The sequence below is a fragment of the Scylla paramamosain genome, chromosome 27 (assembly GCF_035594125.1).
Source record: "Scylla paramamosain isolate STU-SP2022 chromosome 27, ASM3559412v1, whole genome shotgun sequence".
Taxonomy (NCBI): Eukaryota; Metazoa; Arthropoda; class Malacostraca; order Decapoda; family Portunidae; genus Scylla; species Scylla paramamosain.
The window spans coordinates 17,294,641-17,315,428 of NC_087177.1; the positions used below are offsets into that span (position 1 = coordinate 17,294,641).

A 20,788-nucleotide genomic window follows, 5' to 3' on the forward strand; every position below is an offset into this window, starting at 1 on the left:
ATATATATATATATATATATATATATATATATATATATATATATATATATATATATATATATATATATATATATACACTGCAGGCGTTTTAATCTCTCTCTCTCTCTCTCTCTCTCTCTCTCTCTCTCTCTCTCTCTCTCTCTCTCTCTCTCTCTCTCTCTCCCAGCAGTTATAAGTGTTCCTTTATTTTTAAGCTTTGCACGGTTAGGTTTTCTTTATTTATTACCATATGTATGAGGCTAATCCCTCATTTACCTTTATTTTTGGAGTAGGCTACTAGATAATTGATGAGATAGCTTTCCATTTTCTTTCATTTTGTGGTTACCCTGGTATTTTCTTCTTTTTTTTTTGTGTGCGTGTTTTGTTCAGTGAAAACATTTTATGCATTTGTATGTTTTTTTTTTTTTTTCTTTTTACTTGCTCACGGAAGCAGAGTTTAGAAGAACAATAGGAAGGATCCATGAAGTCCATAAGCCTTCCAATAGTTAAGGCCAGCGAAGGCATAGAAAACATCATTGCAAAGAGTCTTAATAGGTAATATGAAGTAGTTGGTGGTAGAGGAAAGGGAGGAACAGGAGGTTAGGAACGGGTCACACACACACACACACACACACACACACTCTCTCTCTCTCTCTCTCTCTCTCTCTCTCTCTCTCTCTCTCTCTCTCTCTCTCTCTCTCTCTCTCTCTCTTCTTCTTCTTTCCACTATAGCGCTCTATGTAACATATATATATATATATATATATATATATATATATATATATATATATATATATATATATATATATATATATATATATATATATATATATATATAATGCAAGAAAGCCATTGGCCAAAGGCAACAAAAGAAAAAAAAAACGTACAAAAAAAACCCACTTGATGCTAGATCCCATAGAGCTCCAAATAAACAAAATCAAGTAATGGAGGATAATTGTCTTGTAAGATCCCTATTGAAAGAGCTTAAGTCATAGAAAGGAGGAAATACAGGAGCAAGTAGATAGTTCCAGAGTTTACCAGAGAAAGGGATGAATGATTGAGAATACTGGTTAACTCTTGCATTAGAGAGGTAGAAGAGATAGAGAGCGGTAGAGGAAGAAAATAGCGATAGGAGAGATGCGACGTTGCGGCGATGAAAAAAGGAGCCGAAAACAGTCAGATAGAAAAATGGAATTGATAAGATGAAGAAGTTTTGACTCCACTATGTCAAAAAGCATGGTATGAGTGGAACACCCCATACATATGAAAAATACGCCATAAATGGAAGGATAAGGCCCCTGTACAAAGTTAGCAGCTAGAAGGGCTAGCAAAAATAAAGAAATAAAAAAAAAATGGTGGAGACGACTCAAAACGCCTAACTTCATAGAAGCTGTTTTAGATAGAGATGAGATGTGAAGTTTCCAGTTTAGATTATAAGTAAAGGACAAACCAAGGATGTTCAATGTAGAGGAAGGGGACAGGTGAGTGTTACTGAAGAAGAGAGGATAGTTATCTGAAAGACTGTGTCGAGTTGGTAGATAGAGAAATTGAGTTTTTGAGGCACTGAACATTACCAAGTTTGCTCTGCCCAATCAAAAAATTTTAGAAAGATCAGAAGGCAGGCGTTCTGTGGCTTCCCCGTGTGAGCCATTTACTTCCTGAAGGGTTTTGCGTCTCCGAAAAGACGTGGAAAAGTGCAGGGTGGTTTTGTCAGCATAGGAGTGGAAAGGACACGAAGTTTTGTTTAAAAGATCATTGATGAGTAATAGCAAGAGAGTGGGTGACAGGACAGATTTAAGAGGACTAAATAGATTTAAGAGATCAGTGACCATCTACCACAGCAGCAATAGAACGGTCAGAAAGGAAACTTGATATGAAGTTACAGAGAGAGAAGGATAGAAGCTTTAAGAAAGTACTTTGGAAATCAGAGCTTTGTGCCAGACTCTATGAAAAGCTTTTGATATGTCTAAGGCACCTGCGAAAGTTTCACTAAAATCACCCAAAAAGGATGACGAAGGTCTTAGATCTAATTTTTAATCTCTAGAGCACCACCTCTCCTCTGCTAAACCTCATATTTTTCTCACTGAAACACAAGTGTCTGCGGAACTGACAATAGCCCCTTTTCTATTCCCTCCTACTTTCTCTATCCTCATTTTCAATCCAAAGCTGGATGTTGTGTCTATGTGCGCAACGACTTAACAGGCTCTCATGCCCACGCTCTTGAATATTCTGAGTTTGCCACCATCTGCCTACGACTATAGAGTCACTCCCGAACTAAATTTAACTGTGCTATATACATCTCACCTAACTCATCTGTCTAAAAGAAATTCTTTGATTACTTAACTTCTTGGACATGCGCCCAACATTTTTGGCCTTTTCCTAACCTCTATTCCTTCTGCTTATGCTCTCACCTTATCTTCTCCATTAGGCTCCTCCGATCACAATGTCATATTTGTATCTTGCTCTATTACTCCATTCCCTCCTCAGGATCCCCCTAAGCGGAGGTGTCTTTGAAGGTTTAGTTCGAGAAAAAGAGTGAGGAATGTAAACCAACATGCCAGACATTATCACTTCTGTTATGCGCTCAGCACACGTGTCTCTGACACGGAAACAGTAGTCATTCCAAGGAAAATGAGCAAAATACCTCCTGAGGTCCCCCCACCTAGCAGAGGTAAAACGCCAGAGGCACCTCAGCTTAGCGGGATCCTGAGGAGGGATTGAAGAGATAGGACAAGATACAGATTTGAGATTGTGATCGGAGAAGCCCGTCAAAGAAGAGAGGGTAACAGCATAAATACAAAAATTAGAGGTTAGAAAAAGGTCAAGAATGTTAGGCGTATCTTCATGACGGTCAAGACTACGAGTAGGGTGTTGCACCAATTGCTCTAAGTCGTGGAGGATAGCATAGTTGAAGGCTAGTTCACCAGGATGGCCAGTGAAGGGAGAGGAAAGCCAAAGCTGGTGGTGAACATTGAAGTCTCCAAGAATGGAGATCTCTGCAAAAGGGAAGAGAGTCAGAATGTGCTCCACTTTGGAAGTTAAGTAGTTAAAGAATTTCTTATAATCAGAGGATTAAGGTGGGAGGTATACAACACAGATAAATTTAGTTTGAGAGTGACTCTGTAGTCGTAGGCAGATGATGGAAAACTCGGAAGATTCAAGAGCGTGGGCACGAGGGCAGTTTAAGTCGTTTCGCGCATAGACACAACATCCAGATTTGGACTGAAAATGAGTATAGAGAAAGTAGGAGGGAACAGAAAAGGGGCTACTGTCAGTTGCCTCAGGTACCTGTGTTTCAATGAGAAAAAGATGAGATTTAGCAGAGGAGAGGTGATGTTCTAGAGATTGAAAATAAGATCTAAGACCTTGAATGTTGCAGAAGTTAATCACAAAAAAGTTGATGGAGGTGTCAAGACATTTAGGGTCGATACCAGAAGAGCAGTCCGACCTGGGGACATCTGTGGCCCTCTCCCCTGATGGGGACTACAGGGCTGGTGTAGGAATCGCCACGATAATTTTGAATTTTGAGTGAAGGGTGTGTGTGTAATTAGGTGTTAGTAGTTTTCTGTGATGGGAGAGAGCTGCTGTATTTAGAGGGCAGGCTGTGACTGCCCCTTTCTGTTGTGAGACACAAAGGAAAACGTTCAGTGAGGTCACAGTTGGGTTTAATGATAAGTTCACAGCAACTTCTGATTCAGTGCTTTAGGCCTCACTGGGAGTAATTATCGTTTCGGCAGGTGCGTACGGCCTCTTCCTGCCACCCAGTATTCTGTTAACCAGTATCCTCAATCATTCATCCCTTTCTCTGGTAAACTCTGGAACTGCCTGCCTGCTTCTGTATTTCCACGTTCCTATGACTTGAATTCCTTCAAGAGGGAGGTTTTAAGACACTTATCCTTCAATTTTTGACTGCCGGTTTGGACCTTATTCGGGGACCGACATCTAAATGAGCTTTTTTTTTTTTTTATTGGATTTTGTTGCCCTTGGCTACTGTCCCTGCTGTAATATATATATATGTATATATATATATATATATATATATATATATATATATATATATATATATATATATATATATATATATATATATATATATATATATATATATATATATATATATATATATATATATATATATATATATATATATATATATATATATATATATATATATATATATATATATATATATATATATATATATATATATATATATATATATATATATAAGATTAAATTCCTCCACCTCTCTTGTGACTTTTGAGACTTTTGAGACTGGTCTGTACCTCTTTATCCGTTCTCTCCCGAACCTGGGGCAACCCTCTGGGTCTACTGACCTCAACAAGGAAAAACACTCCAGCGGAATTAGTTTATTTATTATTCTTAGAGTCCTTTGTCCCTTTACCATAATTTTGGCCATTCTAATGATACCATTCTCATCAGGATATAATTTTAATATCCTAGCGAAAGGCCAAGTGGAATGATCTACTCCATCTTTTATAACAGGATGTTACCTTCCTTAAGGAAAATTGCATTTTCGGATGATTGAGCGCCATAGAATTTCTTATGAAGACTGATGAGATATTCTTCAGACCAGTATTCCTCCCACCCCTGTAAAAATTTTTGTTGATAACTCACTCTCTCACATACTGGGACCTATCATGTATGGTGTGGTCTATGATATGATCCTCCACCTCGATGGATGTGAATGGCTCTAATCGTCTCCCATATAAGAGATGGTTTTATTGCCTCCAGATTTAAGGAAGTGTCATCTAAGTATGTTTGAGGTCGGTTGTTGATTCTACTCTCAATTTCCGTTACTACTTTTCTTAATTCTTTGAAATTTAATTTGGATCGATGTAGCGTTTTCTTTAGCCAGTTTTTGACTAGCCCTATCATTTTGTGAAACCGTTCTGCCAGAGCCCCCTTGGTGTGATGAATTTCCGACGACATTGCCTATTTGTTAATGTTTCTTGTACTTTTGGATCATTTATGATATCTTCCATAAAGGGAGTAGTCTCAACAAAGTTAATGGCATAATCATTTAAGATGAGATGGGGATAGGAACGCCTTGCTCCAAAGATTCTAAACAATTTCAGGGAGGTCTCTGAAATAAGGTCTTCGGCCTCCTCTAGGTGGACTGCTCTTGTTCTGGTACAGGTGAACAAATATATATATATATATATATATATATATATATATATATATATATATATATATATATATATATATATATATATATATATATATATATATATATATATATATATATATATATATATATATATATATATATATATATATATATATATATATATATATATATATATATATATATATATAAATAAATAAATATATATATATATATATATATATATATATATATATATATATATATATATATATATATATATATATATATATATATATATATATATATATATATATATATATATATATATATATATATATATATATATATATATATATATATATATATATATATATATATATATATATATATATATATATATATACACACCTTTGGCATGTCACCCTCACCTCTTATTATAAGAGTACCTGTGTAATCTACACCCGTACTTCGAAGGGTGTACCTAGGCTTACTCTTTCCGGTGGTAGGTTTGGAGGTCCTGGATACGTCAACGGTCTTGCGTCATAAAGTTGGCATACTTCATATTCCTTCAGGGAAGTTTTCACTACTTGACACCCTTTAGGTATCCAGTAATTTTTCCTAACTTGAGCAAGTGTCCCCGATTCCTCCATGTAAGATTATTCTGTGGGCTTCCATTATTAATTTCGTGAGGTGATTCCCCTTTGGTAACCTTTGTTTCATAAGGTAGCTCAGCATATTTTATTCTACCCGGCACCTTATAATTTGTTCGTCATCCATGTATAGCCCAAGATTTTTTATTACTTTAATCTTAATTTTCGGTCACCTAATGCCTTATGGATATCTATAAAGAATTCACTTTGTTGTTTTATGATCCAAAATTTTAAAGCATCTGGCATTGCTTTACTCAGTTTCTGAGTAATGAAATGTAATACTCTTTTGGTTACATTAATTAACTTAATGAAGGATGAATTATATAAATTGCCATATTAAGTTGATGGTTAGCCTGAGGTTGAGCTTCTATTAAGTTAACTGCTACTTACCTCTTTATATGCCTTTTTGGATGGGGCAGTTATATTTCTGGGTCAACCTGTTTGTCCTGTGCAACCATTTGGTCTCCTTTAATAGTTTGGAGAATGTTAAAAGACCTGCTGTTTTTTTTTTTTCTGTTTTTAGTAGGAATATGATAACACTCAAAGTTCCCTTGTGTCGACAGTATTTTTTCTACCCCATTTTTTTCACATATAGATTTCTGTTTTATTTATTCAGTGTAAACAGATTTCACTGTCGGCCCATATTACTACTTGCCTAAAGAGACGCTTTATTCCTATACTCTCAGGCTGATCTTGCGTGGTTGTTAAAAGCAAATATTGAGCTTCAAATTTAGTTAGCTGTTCACTATAATTTATTTCCTGCCGTTCATATTCTGAAGTAATTTGGTCATCTTAGGCTTCACTTAACAATTTAGTTTTTTAATTGATTGAAAGTAGCTTGATAGCTACTCCATTTTTCTCTTAATGATTCTATTACTTTCTGTAATATACCTAAGGTTAGGTGATCACTTCCCATTAGTTCAATACCTTCTTTAATACTTCTTGCTAACCAACCTTGCTTTGTTACCAAGGATTTCCTTAACATTTTGATAAAAATATTTGAGGATTTCATTTCAAGTTATTATTCGCTGGTTTTCTGAGTAGTCGTCTGTTAACCCACATGTGGTTTTATTGTGGTTACTTTGCACCCGCGGTTCTACCGAACTCAATGGGTGTTTATATTTGTTTTCAGGTTGGGCTTAGTTTAGTAATTTGTCTTAAAATCATTCAGGATCTTGTTAAGTGATAGAATATATAATAAGTTCATTTTCTTTTTGTTGTTATTAACGGGAGCCCTTATTAATGGGCTCAACGGGAGTCCTGTTGTCATCTCTCCCGCCCACTATTGTTCCTCAGTCCACAGCCAGCCACAGGGCGTTTAGCCATGCTCTATACCTTGTACACTCTCTAACAAGAACTTTTCAATATACTGGAGCTTCTACAGTGTTTCGCTGTCTTCCCTTGGACCTGACAATACTATAAGTGCTAGCTGATAACACTATCACAGTCTTATCCATCAGTTTCCGGATTATGAACTATGATATCATGAGACATTTTACCTCTACTTATTCGATTCCAGTGCACATTATCCCTTGCCAGATGTGATATTTTAAAGTTTTATTTACACTAAACAGCCTCAGAGGAACGCTGTTTTTCCATTTGACTAATTATGCCTATAATGTTCTCATTATGTCCTTGGGATCAGTTTTACCGGTTTATATCGTTGCTCCCCAGTGATCATATGGTTAATTCGTGAGACTTTTTTTAGCACCCATTTTAATCATATATCGTGGTTAAAGACTTCATCTTTAGCCCCAAGACGTCAAAAAGTCCTAATTTCACCCCAGTTAATTTGCAGGATGGGTTTCGGGTGCGTTGCTATTCCCGATTCGTGCAGCATGAAACATCTCGAACCTTCGGTAATTGACAAGAAATCCTGTCTTCCTCACTCGGTACAGTAGATTGTGGTAACTATTAGACCTTGACACAACCAAATGTTTCCCAGCTAACACATAATTACAGAAAGTATCACTATACAAAATTATAAATATATGAAAACTTAGCTGTGGATTGGCAGTGAGTTTGTCACTTGCTTCCTTGCGGTTATCCCAGGATTCCGAGCTTCTAAGTTCTTAATTTAGATAATTTAACTACTGACCAGAGGTAGAGTGGCAAACGCGTCTTCATGGGACTTGTCATGGTGGCTAGTGGGTGGCGTCTGCTTCTGAGGCAGACAGGCTCACTCCCTCGTGGTCGCCACGTCAGAAACAGGAGCTATACACCTTTTGTACACTTCTACCTTGGTTTTATTTAATTTAGTAACTAATATTTAGTTTGTACTAGATTAACCTTAATTACCCTTTAATATAAAGCTTATATACTAATTACAACACAAACCAATTATGTCTTGATATTATGCGTGATGCGAGTGGAAATATCCATATATCTATTTATCTATTTAATAATTACTTTTAGTTAGATTTTTACGTTTAGTGTCATGATGATCCCCAATGTTGAATAAGTTGCGCTGAACATCGTTGAACATCGTTGCGCTGCTTGATTACCTACAATATCTCACTCTGCCGGAATATTGCATCTCTTTCTTCATTCTCCCAATATTTCCATAGTTACTGGTCCTCTGAACATGTTACATGCATGGTTCACCTCATCCCTTGCCCTCGCTGCACACTGCACAAGACTTTCTGCTTACTATCATCCTGTTTTGCCTATCTCTAATATAAGAAATAACTTTCTTTTCCTTTTCATTAGGTAGTAATCTTTGGAATTTTGCCTTGTTTTTTTTTTTTTCCCTTTAATATGAGGAATATTAGACATTTCATAAACCAAATTGCCTTCTGTTTCGGACTTTCTTTTTATTACATACTCTTGGCTGGCTTCTCATGCATTAAAAATAACTTTGTACTTAAGATTATGATGTATTGTTGCAATACTCATATACCTCAAAATATTATATCCACACAAGTTTGGTTTGCATATTTTTGCAGATAGTGAAAGGTCGCATTTAAGCAAAGCAACGGCACTGAATCAGGCTGAGGGGCGACATGGTTTTGCAGCCTGCCGTATCCACATAGCATCTCAAGACACACGTCAAGACTATTTAGGCCTCATGATAAATAAAAACAGTTGGTTCAAGGAGCAGATGAACGACAGGTAAGCAACTTGCTGTGTTTAGTTATCATTTCAAATGAAAAATAAATAAATAAACAGGTAAATTTGCAGTTTTACCCAATATCTCCAATCTCTACACGCCCCCAACCCCTCTAGCAAGCTTGGGGGCCTGTGGGGAACCGGTTTTTTTTTTTGGGGGGGGGGAAAGGCACATACGAGTAATATATAGACTGAAAATGTAGGGAAATTTCCCTAAAAGTCAAGGAAATTTCCTAAATGTAGCAAACCAAAAACCTTTTATAACCAGGGGGGCTGTACCCCCTTGAACCCCCACAATTAGTATATTCGAACACAACCAGACAGCTAAGGTAACCTAACCTTACCTAACCTTACCTAACCTATCCTAACCTAACCTTAAATATCCTAACCTATCCTAACCTAACCTATCCTAACCTAACCTAACCTAACCTAACAAACACACGAACACACTCACTATCCTTTCAATGACTGTGGAAACAGGATCCCAGCTAAAAACTGAGGTAAATTTTTGAAATTCCCTCCCGACCTTATTATTCGTTTGTGACAAGGTAATATGGGATTAGAAATGCTCCTAGCAGTGTGATCTAGACCGTGAGATACTTCATACTTACGTGCGGCTTATTGGGGGGAACTGCAATTATACCAATAAATAAATAAAATAAATAAGTAAATAAAAATAGACAACATCTCAAACACCTGCCTCCATCTTGGATGGCGCGACCATATGCCGAAGGTTTTGAGCATGGAATTCCAGCTAACCTTCCATGTAAATAAATGGTAATTACTATCTAAAACTGTTACTATTATATATATATATATATATATATATATATATATATATATATATATATATATATATATATATATATATATATATATATAATTTTTTTATTAGTTTATCAGTTATACAACTTACGGAATAAGATTCTGTTATTCTTACATTTATCTCTGTGAAGGAAGTTGAGTAGTGAAGTCTACCTCAAGGAAGTGGTGAACTTGATTGCTCTAGTTAAAACTCACTCTGGAAGTTGGCAATTTTCTGCAATCGGAGTTCAGCTCAATATCAACATATTATCCATGAATCGCTATTTTCAGCTCCAAATACAGCAGCAGATACCATGTGGGTGTCATGAGAGTCTACTGGCACCTTTAATAAATATGTCTGCTTTTCCACTAAACCCACCCATGCCTAAACGCCTTCTAAAAGGAGACATATTGTCGACCAAACTAGACTAAAATTAGTTTGATGGCAACAGTAGGTGATACAAGGGAATTGCTAATATTGGCATAGGCATCCAAGACTTAAAAAAATTTCCCCTAGCAGCTGGTGGGTTCTAATTTTGAGACGCGTCGTAGACCTGGTCACGCCACGTCGTGTCGCGCCGACGTAATGGTTGCGGCGAGTGACATGTTATAAATGACTGTAATTTCAACATGCGGAGCTTTATTTGCATTCTGATCACACTGTCGTGTTCAGGAGAATTTTTTCTACTTAATATAATAATATATTTCAGCATTCAATGATTAAATGCTGAAAATAGCAAACATAAATAAAATGTTATAAACTTTTTTTTTTTTTTTTATAGTTCAACTCATCGTGATACTATATTATTTTTTCTTTTGTCAAGTTTTTACAATACATCTTGATTCTACAGTAACTGATGCTGATGAGTCTGATGGTGCCAACCAAAACTGGCTATCCAGTATATGAAGTGAGTTATGGCAAATAATTCAAGCATTTTGCGCGCTCGAGCTCGATCTGTAGTGATGAGGCTATAGTTGCGCGAGTTTCGAGGCAAAAACCTTCACGCACATGCCGATAAATCGAAACATGCAAAATACGGCAAAACGGTGGGTCTGACGAAGTAATGTCATAAAATAAAAAAGATGTGCCGTCAAAAGTTACCGAACAGTAGATGTTTCTGAGACTGAAATTGCAATTTTTATATGAGATGGACACCAAGAGCTGCTCCTGGACAAATCATCGTTGTTAGGAGCCCCTCGCTCCGCTCTGGGAATTAAAAAAAAAAAAAATGTGGTTGTGAGAGCTCGACTGTCAATGCATTTCCCTCTGGTTGATTTTGTACTTGTCAGAGGAAACTCGCGTCTCATGGTATGGTTATTCATTACTAAGAACGATGATTGTGTAGAGAGATTTTTTATTTTTATTTATTTATTTATTTTATTTTTTTATGAAAAAGGGGCTCTAGCCTAGGGCAACAAATAGGAGTACAAAAATAAATACACAAATAAACAAACAAATAAATGAATAAATAAATAAACAAGTAAAGCACACGGAGGTGCCAGTGGCCATAGCGAACAGCTAAATAGATTATCCACAGTTAGAGGATAAATTTTTGTCTTGAAACACTCCTCATAAAAGATATAAAGTCACAGGAACGGAGAAATACAGAAACATTCAGGGAGTTCCAGAGTTTACAAGAAGAATGGATGAAAGATTGAGAATACTAGTTAATTCTTACATTAGAGAGGTGGACAAAAAAAAAAAAGAATCATGCAGCGAGGCTGGGGAAGGAGGTGAGGCATGAAGTTAACAAGATCAGCAGTTACCATGAGAATATTGATTAACGAAAGCAAGAGATGCAACGTTGCAGCGAAGAGAGAGGCTGAAGACAGATTTTTTTTTTTTTAATGTAAAGGAAGTGCTGACCTAAAGAAAAATGAAAATAAAATGAAAACAGGTCCACTGAAGTACCAGTCACAAAGAAAAAGTCAAAAGGATCATCCAGAATTTGAATTTGTCTTAAAACCTCCATCTTGAAACAGTTCAAGTTATAGGAAAAAGGTGATACAGAAACAGGCAGGGGGTTTCAGAGTTTACAAGAAAAAGGAGTTAATGATTGAGAATGCTGGTTGACTCTTGCATTAAAGAGGTGAACAGAATAAGGGCAAGACAAAGTAGAAAGCCATATGCAATGAGGCCCTGGGAATAGGGGAGGCATGCAGTTAGCAAGTTCAGAAGAGCGGTTAGCGTTAAAACAACATAAAATGCCAAAAGAAACAACACTCCGACGAAGACAGAAACGCTTAAGGCAGTCAGTTTGAGGAGAGGAGTTGATAAGACAAAATACTTTTGATTTCACTCTGTTCAGAAGACCAGTGTGAGTGGAAGCCCTCTCATATATGCGAAGCGTACACCATATAGTGTTAACAGATTGGAGGGGGTGAAGAGGGGAGAAAAACTGACGAAGACGTCTCAGAGCGCCTAACTTCAAAACAGCTTTTTTAGCTGGAGATGTGATGTGAGGTTTCCTTTTTAGATTATTGGTAAAGGACAGACCACAAATGTTCAATGTAGAACAGGGGGAAAGTTGAGTGTTACTGAAGAAGAGATAATTGTCTGGAAGGTTGTATCGAGTTGATAGTTGAAAAAATTGAGTTTTTGAGGCATTGAACAACACTAATTTTGCTCTGCTCCAGTCAAAAATTTCAGAAAGATCAGAACTCAAGCGTTCCGTTGCTTCTCTGCGTGAATGGTTTGGGCGTCTAAGAAAAGACTTGGAAAAATGGAGTGGTATCATCATTGTAGGATTGGATAGGACAAGTTTGGTTTCCAAGATCATTGATGAATAATAGGGAGTGGGAAATATGACAGAATCCTGAAGAAAACCACTGTTAATAGACTTTGAAGAACATTGACTGTCTATCATAGCAGCAATAGAACGGTCAGAAAGGAAACTTGAGATGAAATTACAGCGAGAATGATAGACGCTGCAGGAGGGCTTTTTTGGAAATTAAAACTTTATCCCAGATTTTATCAAATATTTTTATATGTATAAAGGCAACAGCGAAAGTTTCACCACAAATCCTTAAAAGAAGATGACCGAGACTCAGTAAGAAACATCAGATCGACAGTAGAATTGTCACCACGGAACCCATACTAGTGATCAGATTATAAAACTGTGAATAGGAAAATGTTTAAGAATCTTCCTGTCCCTCCTACCGTGTCAGACTATATCAAAAGCTTTTGATATGTCTAAGGCAACAGCAAAAGTTTCACCAAAATCTCTAAAAGAGGATGACCAAGACTCAGTAAGGAAAGCTAAAAGATCACCAGTAGAACAGCCTTGACTCATACTGGCGATCAGATAGAAGGTTTTGAAGTGATAGATGTTTAAGAATCTTCCTGTTGAGTATAGATTAAAAAACTTTAGATAGGCAGGAATTAAAGCAATACGACGGTAGTTTGAGGGATTAGGACGGTCACCCTTTTTAGGAACAGGCTGAATGTAGGCAAACTTCCAGCAAGAAGGAAAGGTAGATGTTGACAGACAAAGTTGAAAGACTTTGAATAGGCAAGGTGCAAGCACGGAGGCGCAGTTTTGGAGAACAATAGGAGAGACCCTATCAAGCCCATAAGCCTTCCGAGAGTTTAGGCCAACGAGGGCATGGAGAACATCATTGCAAAGAATTTTAATAGGTAGCATGAAGTAGTCAGAGGGTGGAGGAGAGGGAGGAACAAGCCCTGAATCGTCAAAGGTAGAGTTTTTAGCAAATGTCTGAGCGAAGAGTTCAGCTTTAGAGATAGATGTGATAGCAGTGATGCCATCTGGTTTAAATAAAGAAGGGAAAAAGAAGAACCAAAGTTTTTGGAGATGTTTTTGGCTAGATGCCAGAAGCCACGAAGAAAGTTAGATCTTGAAAGATTTTGGCACTTTTCTTTTAATGAAGGAGTTTGGGCTTATTGGAGAACAGACTTAGCATGGTTCCGGGCAGAAATATAAAGTGCATGAGATTTTGGTGATGAAAGGTTCAAGTACCTTTTGTGGGCCACCTCTCTATCATGTATAGCACGAGAACAGGCTGTGTTAAACCAAGGTTTGGAAGATTTAGGTTGAGAAAAAGAGTGAGGAATGTATGCCGCCATGCCAGACACTATAACCTCTGTTATGCGCTCGACACACAGAGATGGGTCCCTGTCACGGAAACGGTAGTCATTCCAAGGAAAATCAGCAGAATACCTCCTCAGGTCCCCCCAACAACTAGAGGCAAAATACCGGAGGCACCTCCGCTTAGGGGGCTCCTGAGGAGGAATTGAAGCGATAGGACAAGATATTGATATGAGATTGTGATAGGAGGAGCCCAACGGAGAAGAGAGGATAACAGCCTAAGCAGAAAGATTAAATGCTAGGAAAAGGTCAAGAATGTTGGGCGTATCTCCAAGACGGTCAAGAATACGAGTAGGGTGTTGCACCAATTGCTCTAGGTCATGGAGGATAGTATAGTTGAAGGCTAGTTCACCAGGATGGTCAGTGAAGGGAGAGGAAAGCCAAAGCTGGTGGTGAACATTGAAGTATCCAGGAATGGAGATCTCCGCAAAAAGGAAGAGAGTCAGAATGTACTCCACTTTGGAAGTTAAGTAGTCAAAGAATTTCTTATAGTTAGAGGAGTTAGGACAGGTATACAGCACAGATACATTTAATTTGAGAGTGACTCTGTAGTCTGTAGGCAGATGGTGGAAAACTCAGAAGATTCAAGAGAATGGGCACGAGAGCAGGTTAAGTCGTTGCTCACATAAAGGCAACATCCAGCTTTGGACTGAAAATGAGGATAGATAAAGTAGGAGGGAACAGAAAAGGGGCTATTGTCAGTTGCCTCAGTCACGTTTTTTTTTAGAGAAGAGGTGATGTTCAACAGATTGAAAATTAGATCTAAGACTGCGAATGTTGCAGAAATTAATGAAGAAAAAGTTGAGAGGAGTCTCAAGACATTTTGGGTTGATACCAGAAGAGCAGTCCGACCTGGGGACATTTGTGGTCCCCAGGTCGGTCATCAAAGAAATACAGTGGTAATAATCAGCTGCAATGTATTAATAAAATAAAACTATACAATATAAATAAAGTGAAACTGCCAGTTTTTCGCACGTCCACCTCCGAGGCCTGGGTAGATACGACTCTCCATGTCCACCACCGAAGAAAGGCGGACACTGACTACCCATGCCCTCCAGCAAAACTGGATGGACACTGACTTGGGATGATGTATGGGTAGTTGCTGGCCTGGTCAGGTCACGGCCAGTGCTGGTATCCGGAGACTAAGGGTGTGAGGGTTGACCTCACACCACGTGGTTGGCTGAGGGGCCAACCGCGGGAAGTCATGTCCCAGGTGCCCCAAGAATGGAATGCGGGCTGCGGGTGAAGCGTCCGCCACATTCCTCAGCCACCCATCTCGCTGCGTCCTCGTAGCGAACAAAGCATATGGGGTGACGCAGGCACATTTAAGCAATAATTCACATAATAAAGACGGTCTTATCTGTGTAAGACACGTGGTGTATGCACTATAGCCAATCGCAAGGCTCACAGAACAAAGATATCAGAAAAGTGAATGCACACTGGCGAATCACAAAACCCACATAACAAAGATGTCAGAAAAGAAAGCACAGTAGTCAAACACAAAACTCACACTAGCTGTGACTTCAGCACAGCGAATCACAGGTCAAGAAAAACTAGGACAACACTAGATTCCTAAAACCAAAGAACAAGGCGTTTCTATGCCAAATAAATTTCAAAATAAAAATGCACTACAAAAATCATAACGTTGCACAAATAACGCACATGATGGCGATAAAATCTTCAAGTATGGTGGATCGTGGCAGATTATGCAATGAAAAGCCATGAGCAGGAAAGACCACACAGACAGGAAACACCAAAACTTGGGGATGCGAAGACTGACGGCATGACATCCAAAGTCTTAGAACGACAGGATCAGCAGTAAAGCAGTCGAGATGCTTCAGTGACGGCTTAAAATGTCCAGGCTTGAAACAAGGACGTCGTCGATGACAGTTTGAAGTCGTACGGGCACAGGTTGGCGGGGCAAGCTCAGCATAAAAACCTTGAAAAAGGCCCTTAAAGCAGTTTGAAGAAAGCACTATAGATGTGTAGTAGCGTAGCAATTTGTATCAGTGACAGCTTAGCAGAAATGCGTCGGTGACGGTTTAACAGGTTACCCGGAGGCGAAGAAGGTAGCTGGAATAGCTGGCGACGACCAGGCAGGACATGTGGGCCAGAAGAACTTGCAGCATCGACTCCTTCCGCCGCGGTCACCATTTTTATGTACTAGAGAATGTCTATAAGCTTCTTCTATTACTAGTTCTTCTGTAGACCAAAGAAATGCGGTGGTAAAGCTGCTGCATACTGATATGATAAAGTAATACTGTACAAAAGATAAGTGATAAGCTGCCTGTTAGTCGTACGTCCAATCCCGAGGCCTGGGTGGACATGACTGGGCATGTCCACCAGCAAGAAAGGGCAGACGTGGACTACCCGTGTCCTCCACCGAGGAAAGGCAGACACAGATTAGGGCTGAAGTAGGGGAGGTTGCTGTCCGGTTCAGGTCACCGCAAGGGCTGGCGTCCGGAGACAAAGGGTATGAGGGTTGACCTCGCACCACTTGGTCGGCCGAGGCTGGCGTCAGGTCCTAGGGGACCGGAAAATGGAATGCGGGCGGGGGGCAAAGCGGACTGCTCTTCTGATATCGACCCTGAAGTGTTTTAACACCCCATCTTCAACTTTTATTTCATTAACTTCTGCAGCATTCGCGGTCTTAGATCTAATTTTCAATCTGCAAAACATCACCTCTCCTCTACTAAACCTCATCTTCTATTCCTCACTAAAAAAAACAGGTGTTTCAGTAGCCCCTTTTCTGTTCCCCCCTACTTTATCCTCATTTTCAATCTAAAGCTGGATGTTGCGTCTATGTGCTCAACGACTTATCCTGCTTTCGTGCCTCCGCTCTTGAATCTTCCGAGTTTTCCCCCATCTGCCTACGACTACAGAGTCATTCTCAAACTAAATTTATTCGTGCTGTATACCTCTCAACCTATCTGCTATGACTATAAGAAATTCTTTGACTAGTTAATTTTCAAAGTGGAGCACATTCTGACTCTCTTCCCTTTTGCAGAGATCTCCATTCTTACAGACTTCAATGTTCATGACCAGCTTTGGCTTTCCTTTCCTTTCACTGACCATCCTGGTGAACTAGCCTTCAGCTTTGCTATCCTCCACGATTAGTGCAACACCCTACCCATATTCCTGACCGTCTTGGAGATACGCCCAACATTCTTCATCTTTTCCTAATTTCTAATCCTGCTTATATTGTTATTCTATCTTCTCCGTTGGGGTCCTCCGATTACTTGCTTATATCTGTATCTTCTCCTATCGCTCCAATCTCTCCTCAGGACTCTCCTAAGGGGAAGTGCCTTTGGCGTTTTGCCTTTACTAGCTGGGGGATGTAAGGTGGAATATATTGATTTTCCTTGGAATGACTACTGCTCCCATGTCAGAGACCCATCTCTGTGTGCCGGGTGCATAACAGAAGTGTCTGGCATTGAAGAGTATATTCCTCAATTTTTTTTCTCGACCTAAAGCACAGCCTGTTCTCGTGCTATACATAATAGACAGGTGACCCACAAAAGGCACTTGAACCTTCCATCACCAGAATCTCATTCGCTTTATATTTCTGCCCGGAATCATGCCAAGTCTGTTCTTCAGCTAGCCAAAAACCCTTCATTAATAGAAAGTTTCAAAATCTTTCAAGATCTAACTCCCCTCGTGACTTGTGGCACTAGCCATCTCATCTATCTCTTAAGCTGAACTCTTCCCTCAAATCCTTGCTAAAAACTCAACCTTGGATGATTTAAGACTTGCTCCTCCCTGTCCTCCACCCTCTGACTACTTCTTGGCATCTATTAAAATTCTTCGTAATGACGTTTTCCATGCCTTCGCTGGCCTAAACCCTCAAAGGTCTTACGGATTCCAAAACTGTGCCTCTGTGATTGCACCTTGCCTAGTCAAACTCTTTCAACTTCTCCCGTTCCTTCTTGTTGGAAATTTGCCTATATTTAGACTGTTCCTAAAAAAAGTAACCGTCCTATTGCTTTAATTTCCTGCCTATCTTTTTTCTTTTTTTTTTATCTAACCTTAACAGGAAGATTTTTAAACATCTACCATCACACAACCTTTTATCTGATCGCCAGTATATGTTCCGTCAAGGCCTCCCTACTGGTGATCTGGCTTTCCTTACTGAGTCTCGGTCATTCACTTTTAGAGATTTTCTTGAAATTTTTGCTGTTGCCTTAGACATATCAAAAGCTTATGATGGATTCTGGTACAAAGCTTTGATTTCCGAACTACCCTGCTGCGGCTTCTATCCTTTTCTCTGTAACTTAATTTCAAGTTTACTTTCTGACCGTTCTATTGGTGCTGTGATAAACGGTCACTGTTCTTCTACTAAATCTATTAACAGTGGTGTTCTTCAGGGTTCTGTCCTGTCATCCACTCTCTTCCTATTATTCATCAATGATCTTCTACGATCATGATACCACTCTGCATTTTTCCATCCATGCCTTTTCGTAGACGTCCAACTCTTCAGTAAGTAAACAGTTCACGCAGGGAAGCCACAGATCGCCTGACTTCTGATCTCTCTAAAATTTCTGGTTCTGGCAGGTCAAACTTAGTATTATTCAATGCCTCAAAAACTCAATTCCTCCATCTATCAACTCGAAAGAACCTTGCAGACAACTATCCCCTCCTCTTCAGTGACACTCAACTGTCCCCCTCTTCTACACTAAACACCCTCGGTTTGTCCTTTACTTAAAATCTAAACTGGAAACTTCACATCTCATCTCTAGTTAAAACAGCTTCTATGAAGTTAGGAGTTCTGAGATGTCTCCGCCAGATTGTCTCGCTCTTCCAGCTGCTAACTCTTTATAGGGGCCTTATCCGTCCATATATGGAGTATGCTTCACATGTTTGGGGACTTTTCTCTCATACCGCTCTGCTAGACAGGGTGGAATCAAAAGCTTTTCGTCTCATCAACTCATCTTTTTTGACCGTCTTCAGCCTCTCTCTCATTGCCGCAGTGTTACATTTCTTGATATCTTCTACCGCTATTTTCATGCTAACTTCTCTTCTCATCTTGCTAACTGCATGCCTCCACTCCTTCCGCGGTCTCCCTGCATAAGACTCTTATTTCACTCCTATTCTGTCCACCTGTCTAATACAAGGCTTAACCAGTATTCTCAATCATTCATCCATTTCTCTGGTAAACTCGGAAATACCATGTTTGCTCGTGTATTTCCACCCTCCTATAACTTGAATTCCTTCAAGAGGGAGGTTTCAAGTCACTTATCCTTGAATTTTTGACTACCACTTTGGACTCTATTCGGAGTTCCGCATTTCAGTGGACCTTTTTTTTATTAGTAGTATTTTCCTTCATATGAAAAGAAAAAAAAAACTATGCACACGAGCCACTCACTGGCGGCCACAAATGGGGTCAGTGCCATATGAATATCGTGGAAATAGCAGCTGTCTGCACTCTCTTTATGAAGATGAAACGGAAAAATTGCAGAAAGTACTGGGTGCGCCCCATAGTTAGTTATAACAGATATCTGCATGTAGCATTTCATACATTATTTTTCTTTAGTATTCTTGTCACTGTGTTTGTTCATATTCAAATCATTAAGTACTGGTCTCTTTTCTATCTCTGCGATCAATATTTCAGTCAAACAACTCAGGTATTCTTCCTACTCACATAAAGTACTTAATGCTGTGACAGACAGGACAAGACAACGCGAAAGCAGCAGGAGGCAGAGTGGCAGCTTCAAACAGTGGCTCGTGTGTATGCTGCCATTAAAAAAATAATGGTTTCTATCGCTCGCCCATGTGGCCAGCTACAGTGGTGTGGTCGAGAAAATGACTCTGCTCGACACAATTTACCTTTTTTTTTTTTTTTTTTGTGGCTTCCACAAAAAAAGTGTGAATGGGTCCATAGAGATGTGTGTGTTTTATATTTTCTCTTTTTTTTTTTTTGTGGTCGCCACTGACCATAAAAAGTGGCTCGTGTGAATGCAGCCTTAAAGGTAAACTACCTCCAGACCTGTCTTAAATTTTCTGCGCCTTAAGACCTAGTCTCAGCTCGAAGTTAAGCATAACTCTAAGGATAGGAGTTGGGCTGAGTCAAACCTTTATAGCTTAGAATCTCTTTTAATACGATCCCAGTCTCTCACAGTTCTCCGGTACGTTCTGTGATCCTGTCTCCTCTTGTTGCAGGAATCTGTCAAATGCAGGGCAAACGATATCTTCTTTAAATTTTGCTGGCATTTCGCCAACTTGGTGTTTTCTTTCCTTCACTTTATTTCTTGCACAGAAGGCATCTTCAGGCGTTGCATGTTGCGGAATAGGTCTAGAGTCCTCACTCCACCAGAATCCAGTCATGTGTTGTATCCAATGACGCGCGGTAAAAATTACGAGCCACCTCCCAACTTGAATGAGATTTCTTGAAAACCTCACTCAAGTTGGGGGGTGGCTCGTAATTTTCACTGCACTCAAAAGGGTGGTCCGCGTTACCGGGTGGCCGCGGCCCGTCAATAAGCTGGCAAGGACCGCCTTTCCTCCTGATAACGTACATAGTGAAGCAGGATGCGCTCAATAGAGCGGATGACTTTACAAGTGGGACACTGTGGTGGAAAGGAGTTTGCCATGTAATGGGAGCCTATGGGTAGGTAAGGTACAGCCCATCTTGAGGCGTGGGAGGACCACCTCCTCTAGCCGTGTGTTGCGACTGGAAGAGGCCCACTCTCCTAGGATGAGTTTGATTGTGTGTAGGTGGAGGTTATCCCAGTGATTCTGCCAGAAAAGTTTTGCTGATGATTTAACAGATCTTGAAGAACATTCCACGCTCCCTCAAGCTCTCCAGCAGATCTCCACAGCATGTCTGCCAGTTTATTTTTGCTAATACTGGAATGTCCTGGCATCCAAATCAGAGAAGGATTTACAAAATTTTATTAATAATGTTGCCCTAGATTTTTTTCTTTTTTTGTATCCGTGTGGCCGGATTCTGTTGTTTGAAAGGCTGACATAGAGTCCAAACAAATTACAATTGAATGATGAATTTAATGCAT

The 20,788-nt window shown here is 39.2% G+C and overlaps 1 protein-coding gene across 1 annotated transcript in view; it reads left to right on the top strand.

Annotated features, from left to right (window-relative positions):
- The window catches only part of LOC135114500 (uncharacterized), a 98,367-nt gene that overhangs the window by 60,781 nt on the left and 16,798 nt on the right, over window positions 1-20,788 (top strand). Inside the window, exon 4 of the mRNA XM_064030397.1 lies at window positions 8,709-8,874. Coding sequence (XP_063886467.1) covers window positions 8,709-8,874 — 166 coding nt within the window. The remainder of the gene's footprint in view (window positions 1-8,708; window positions 8,875-20,788) is intronic.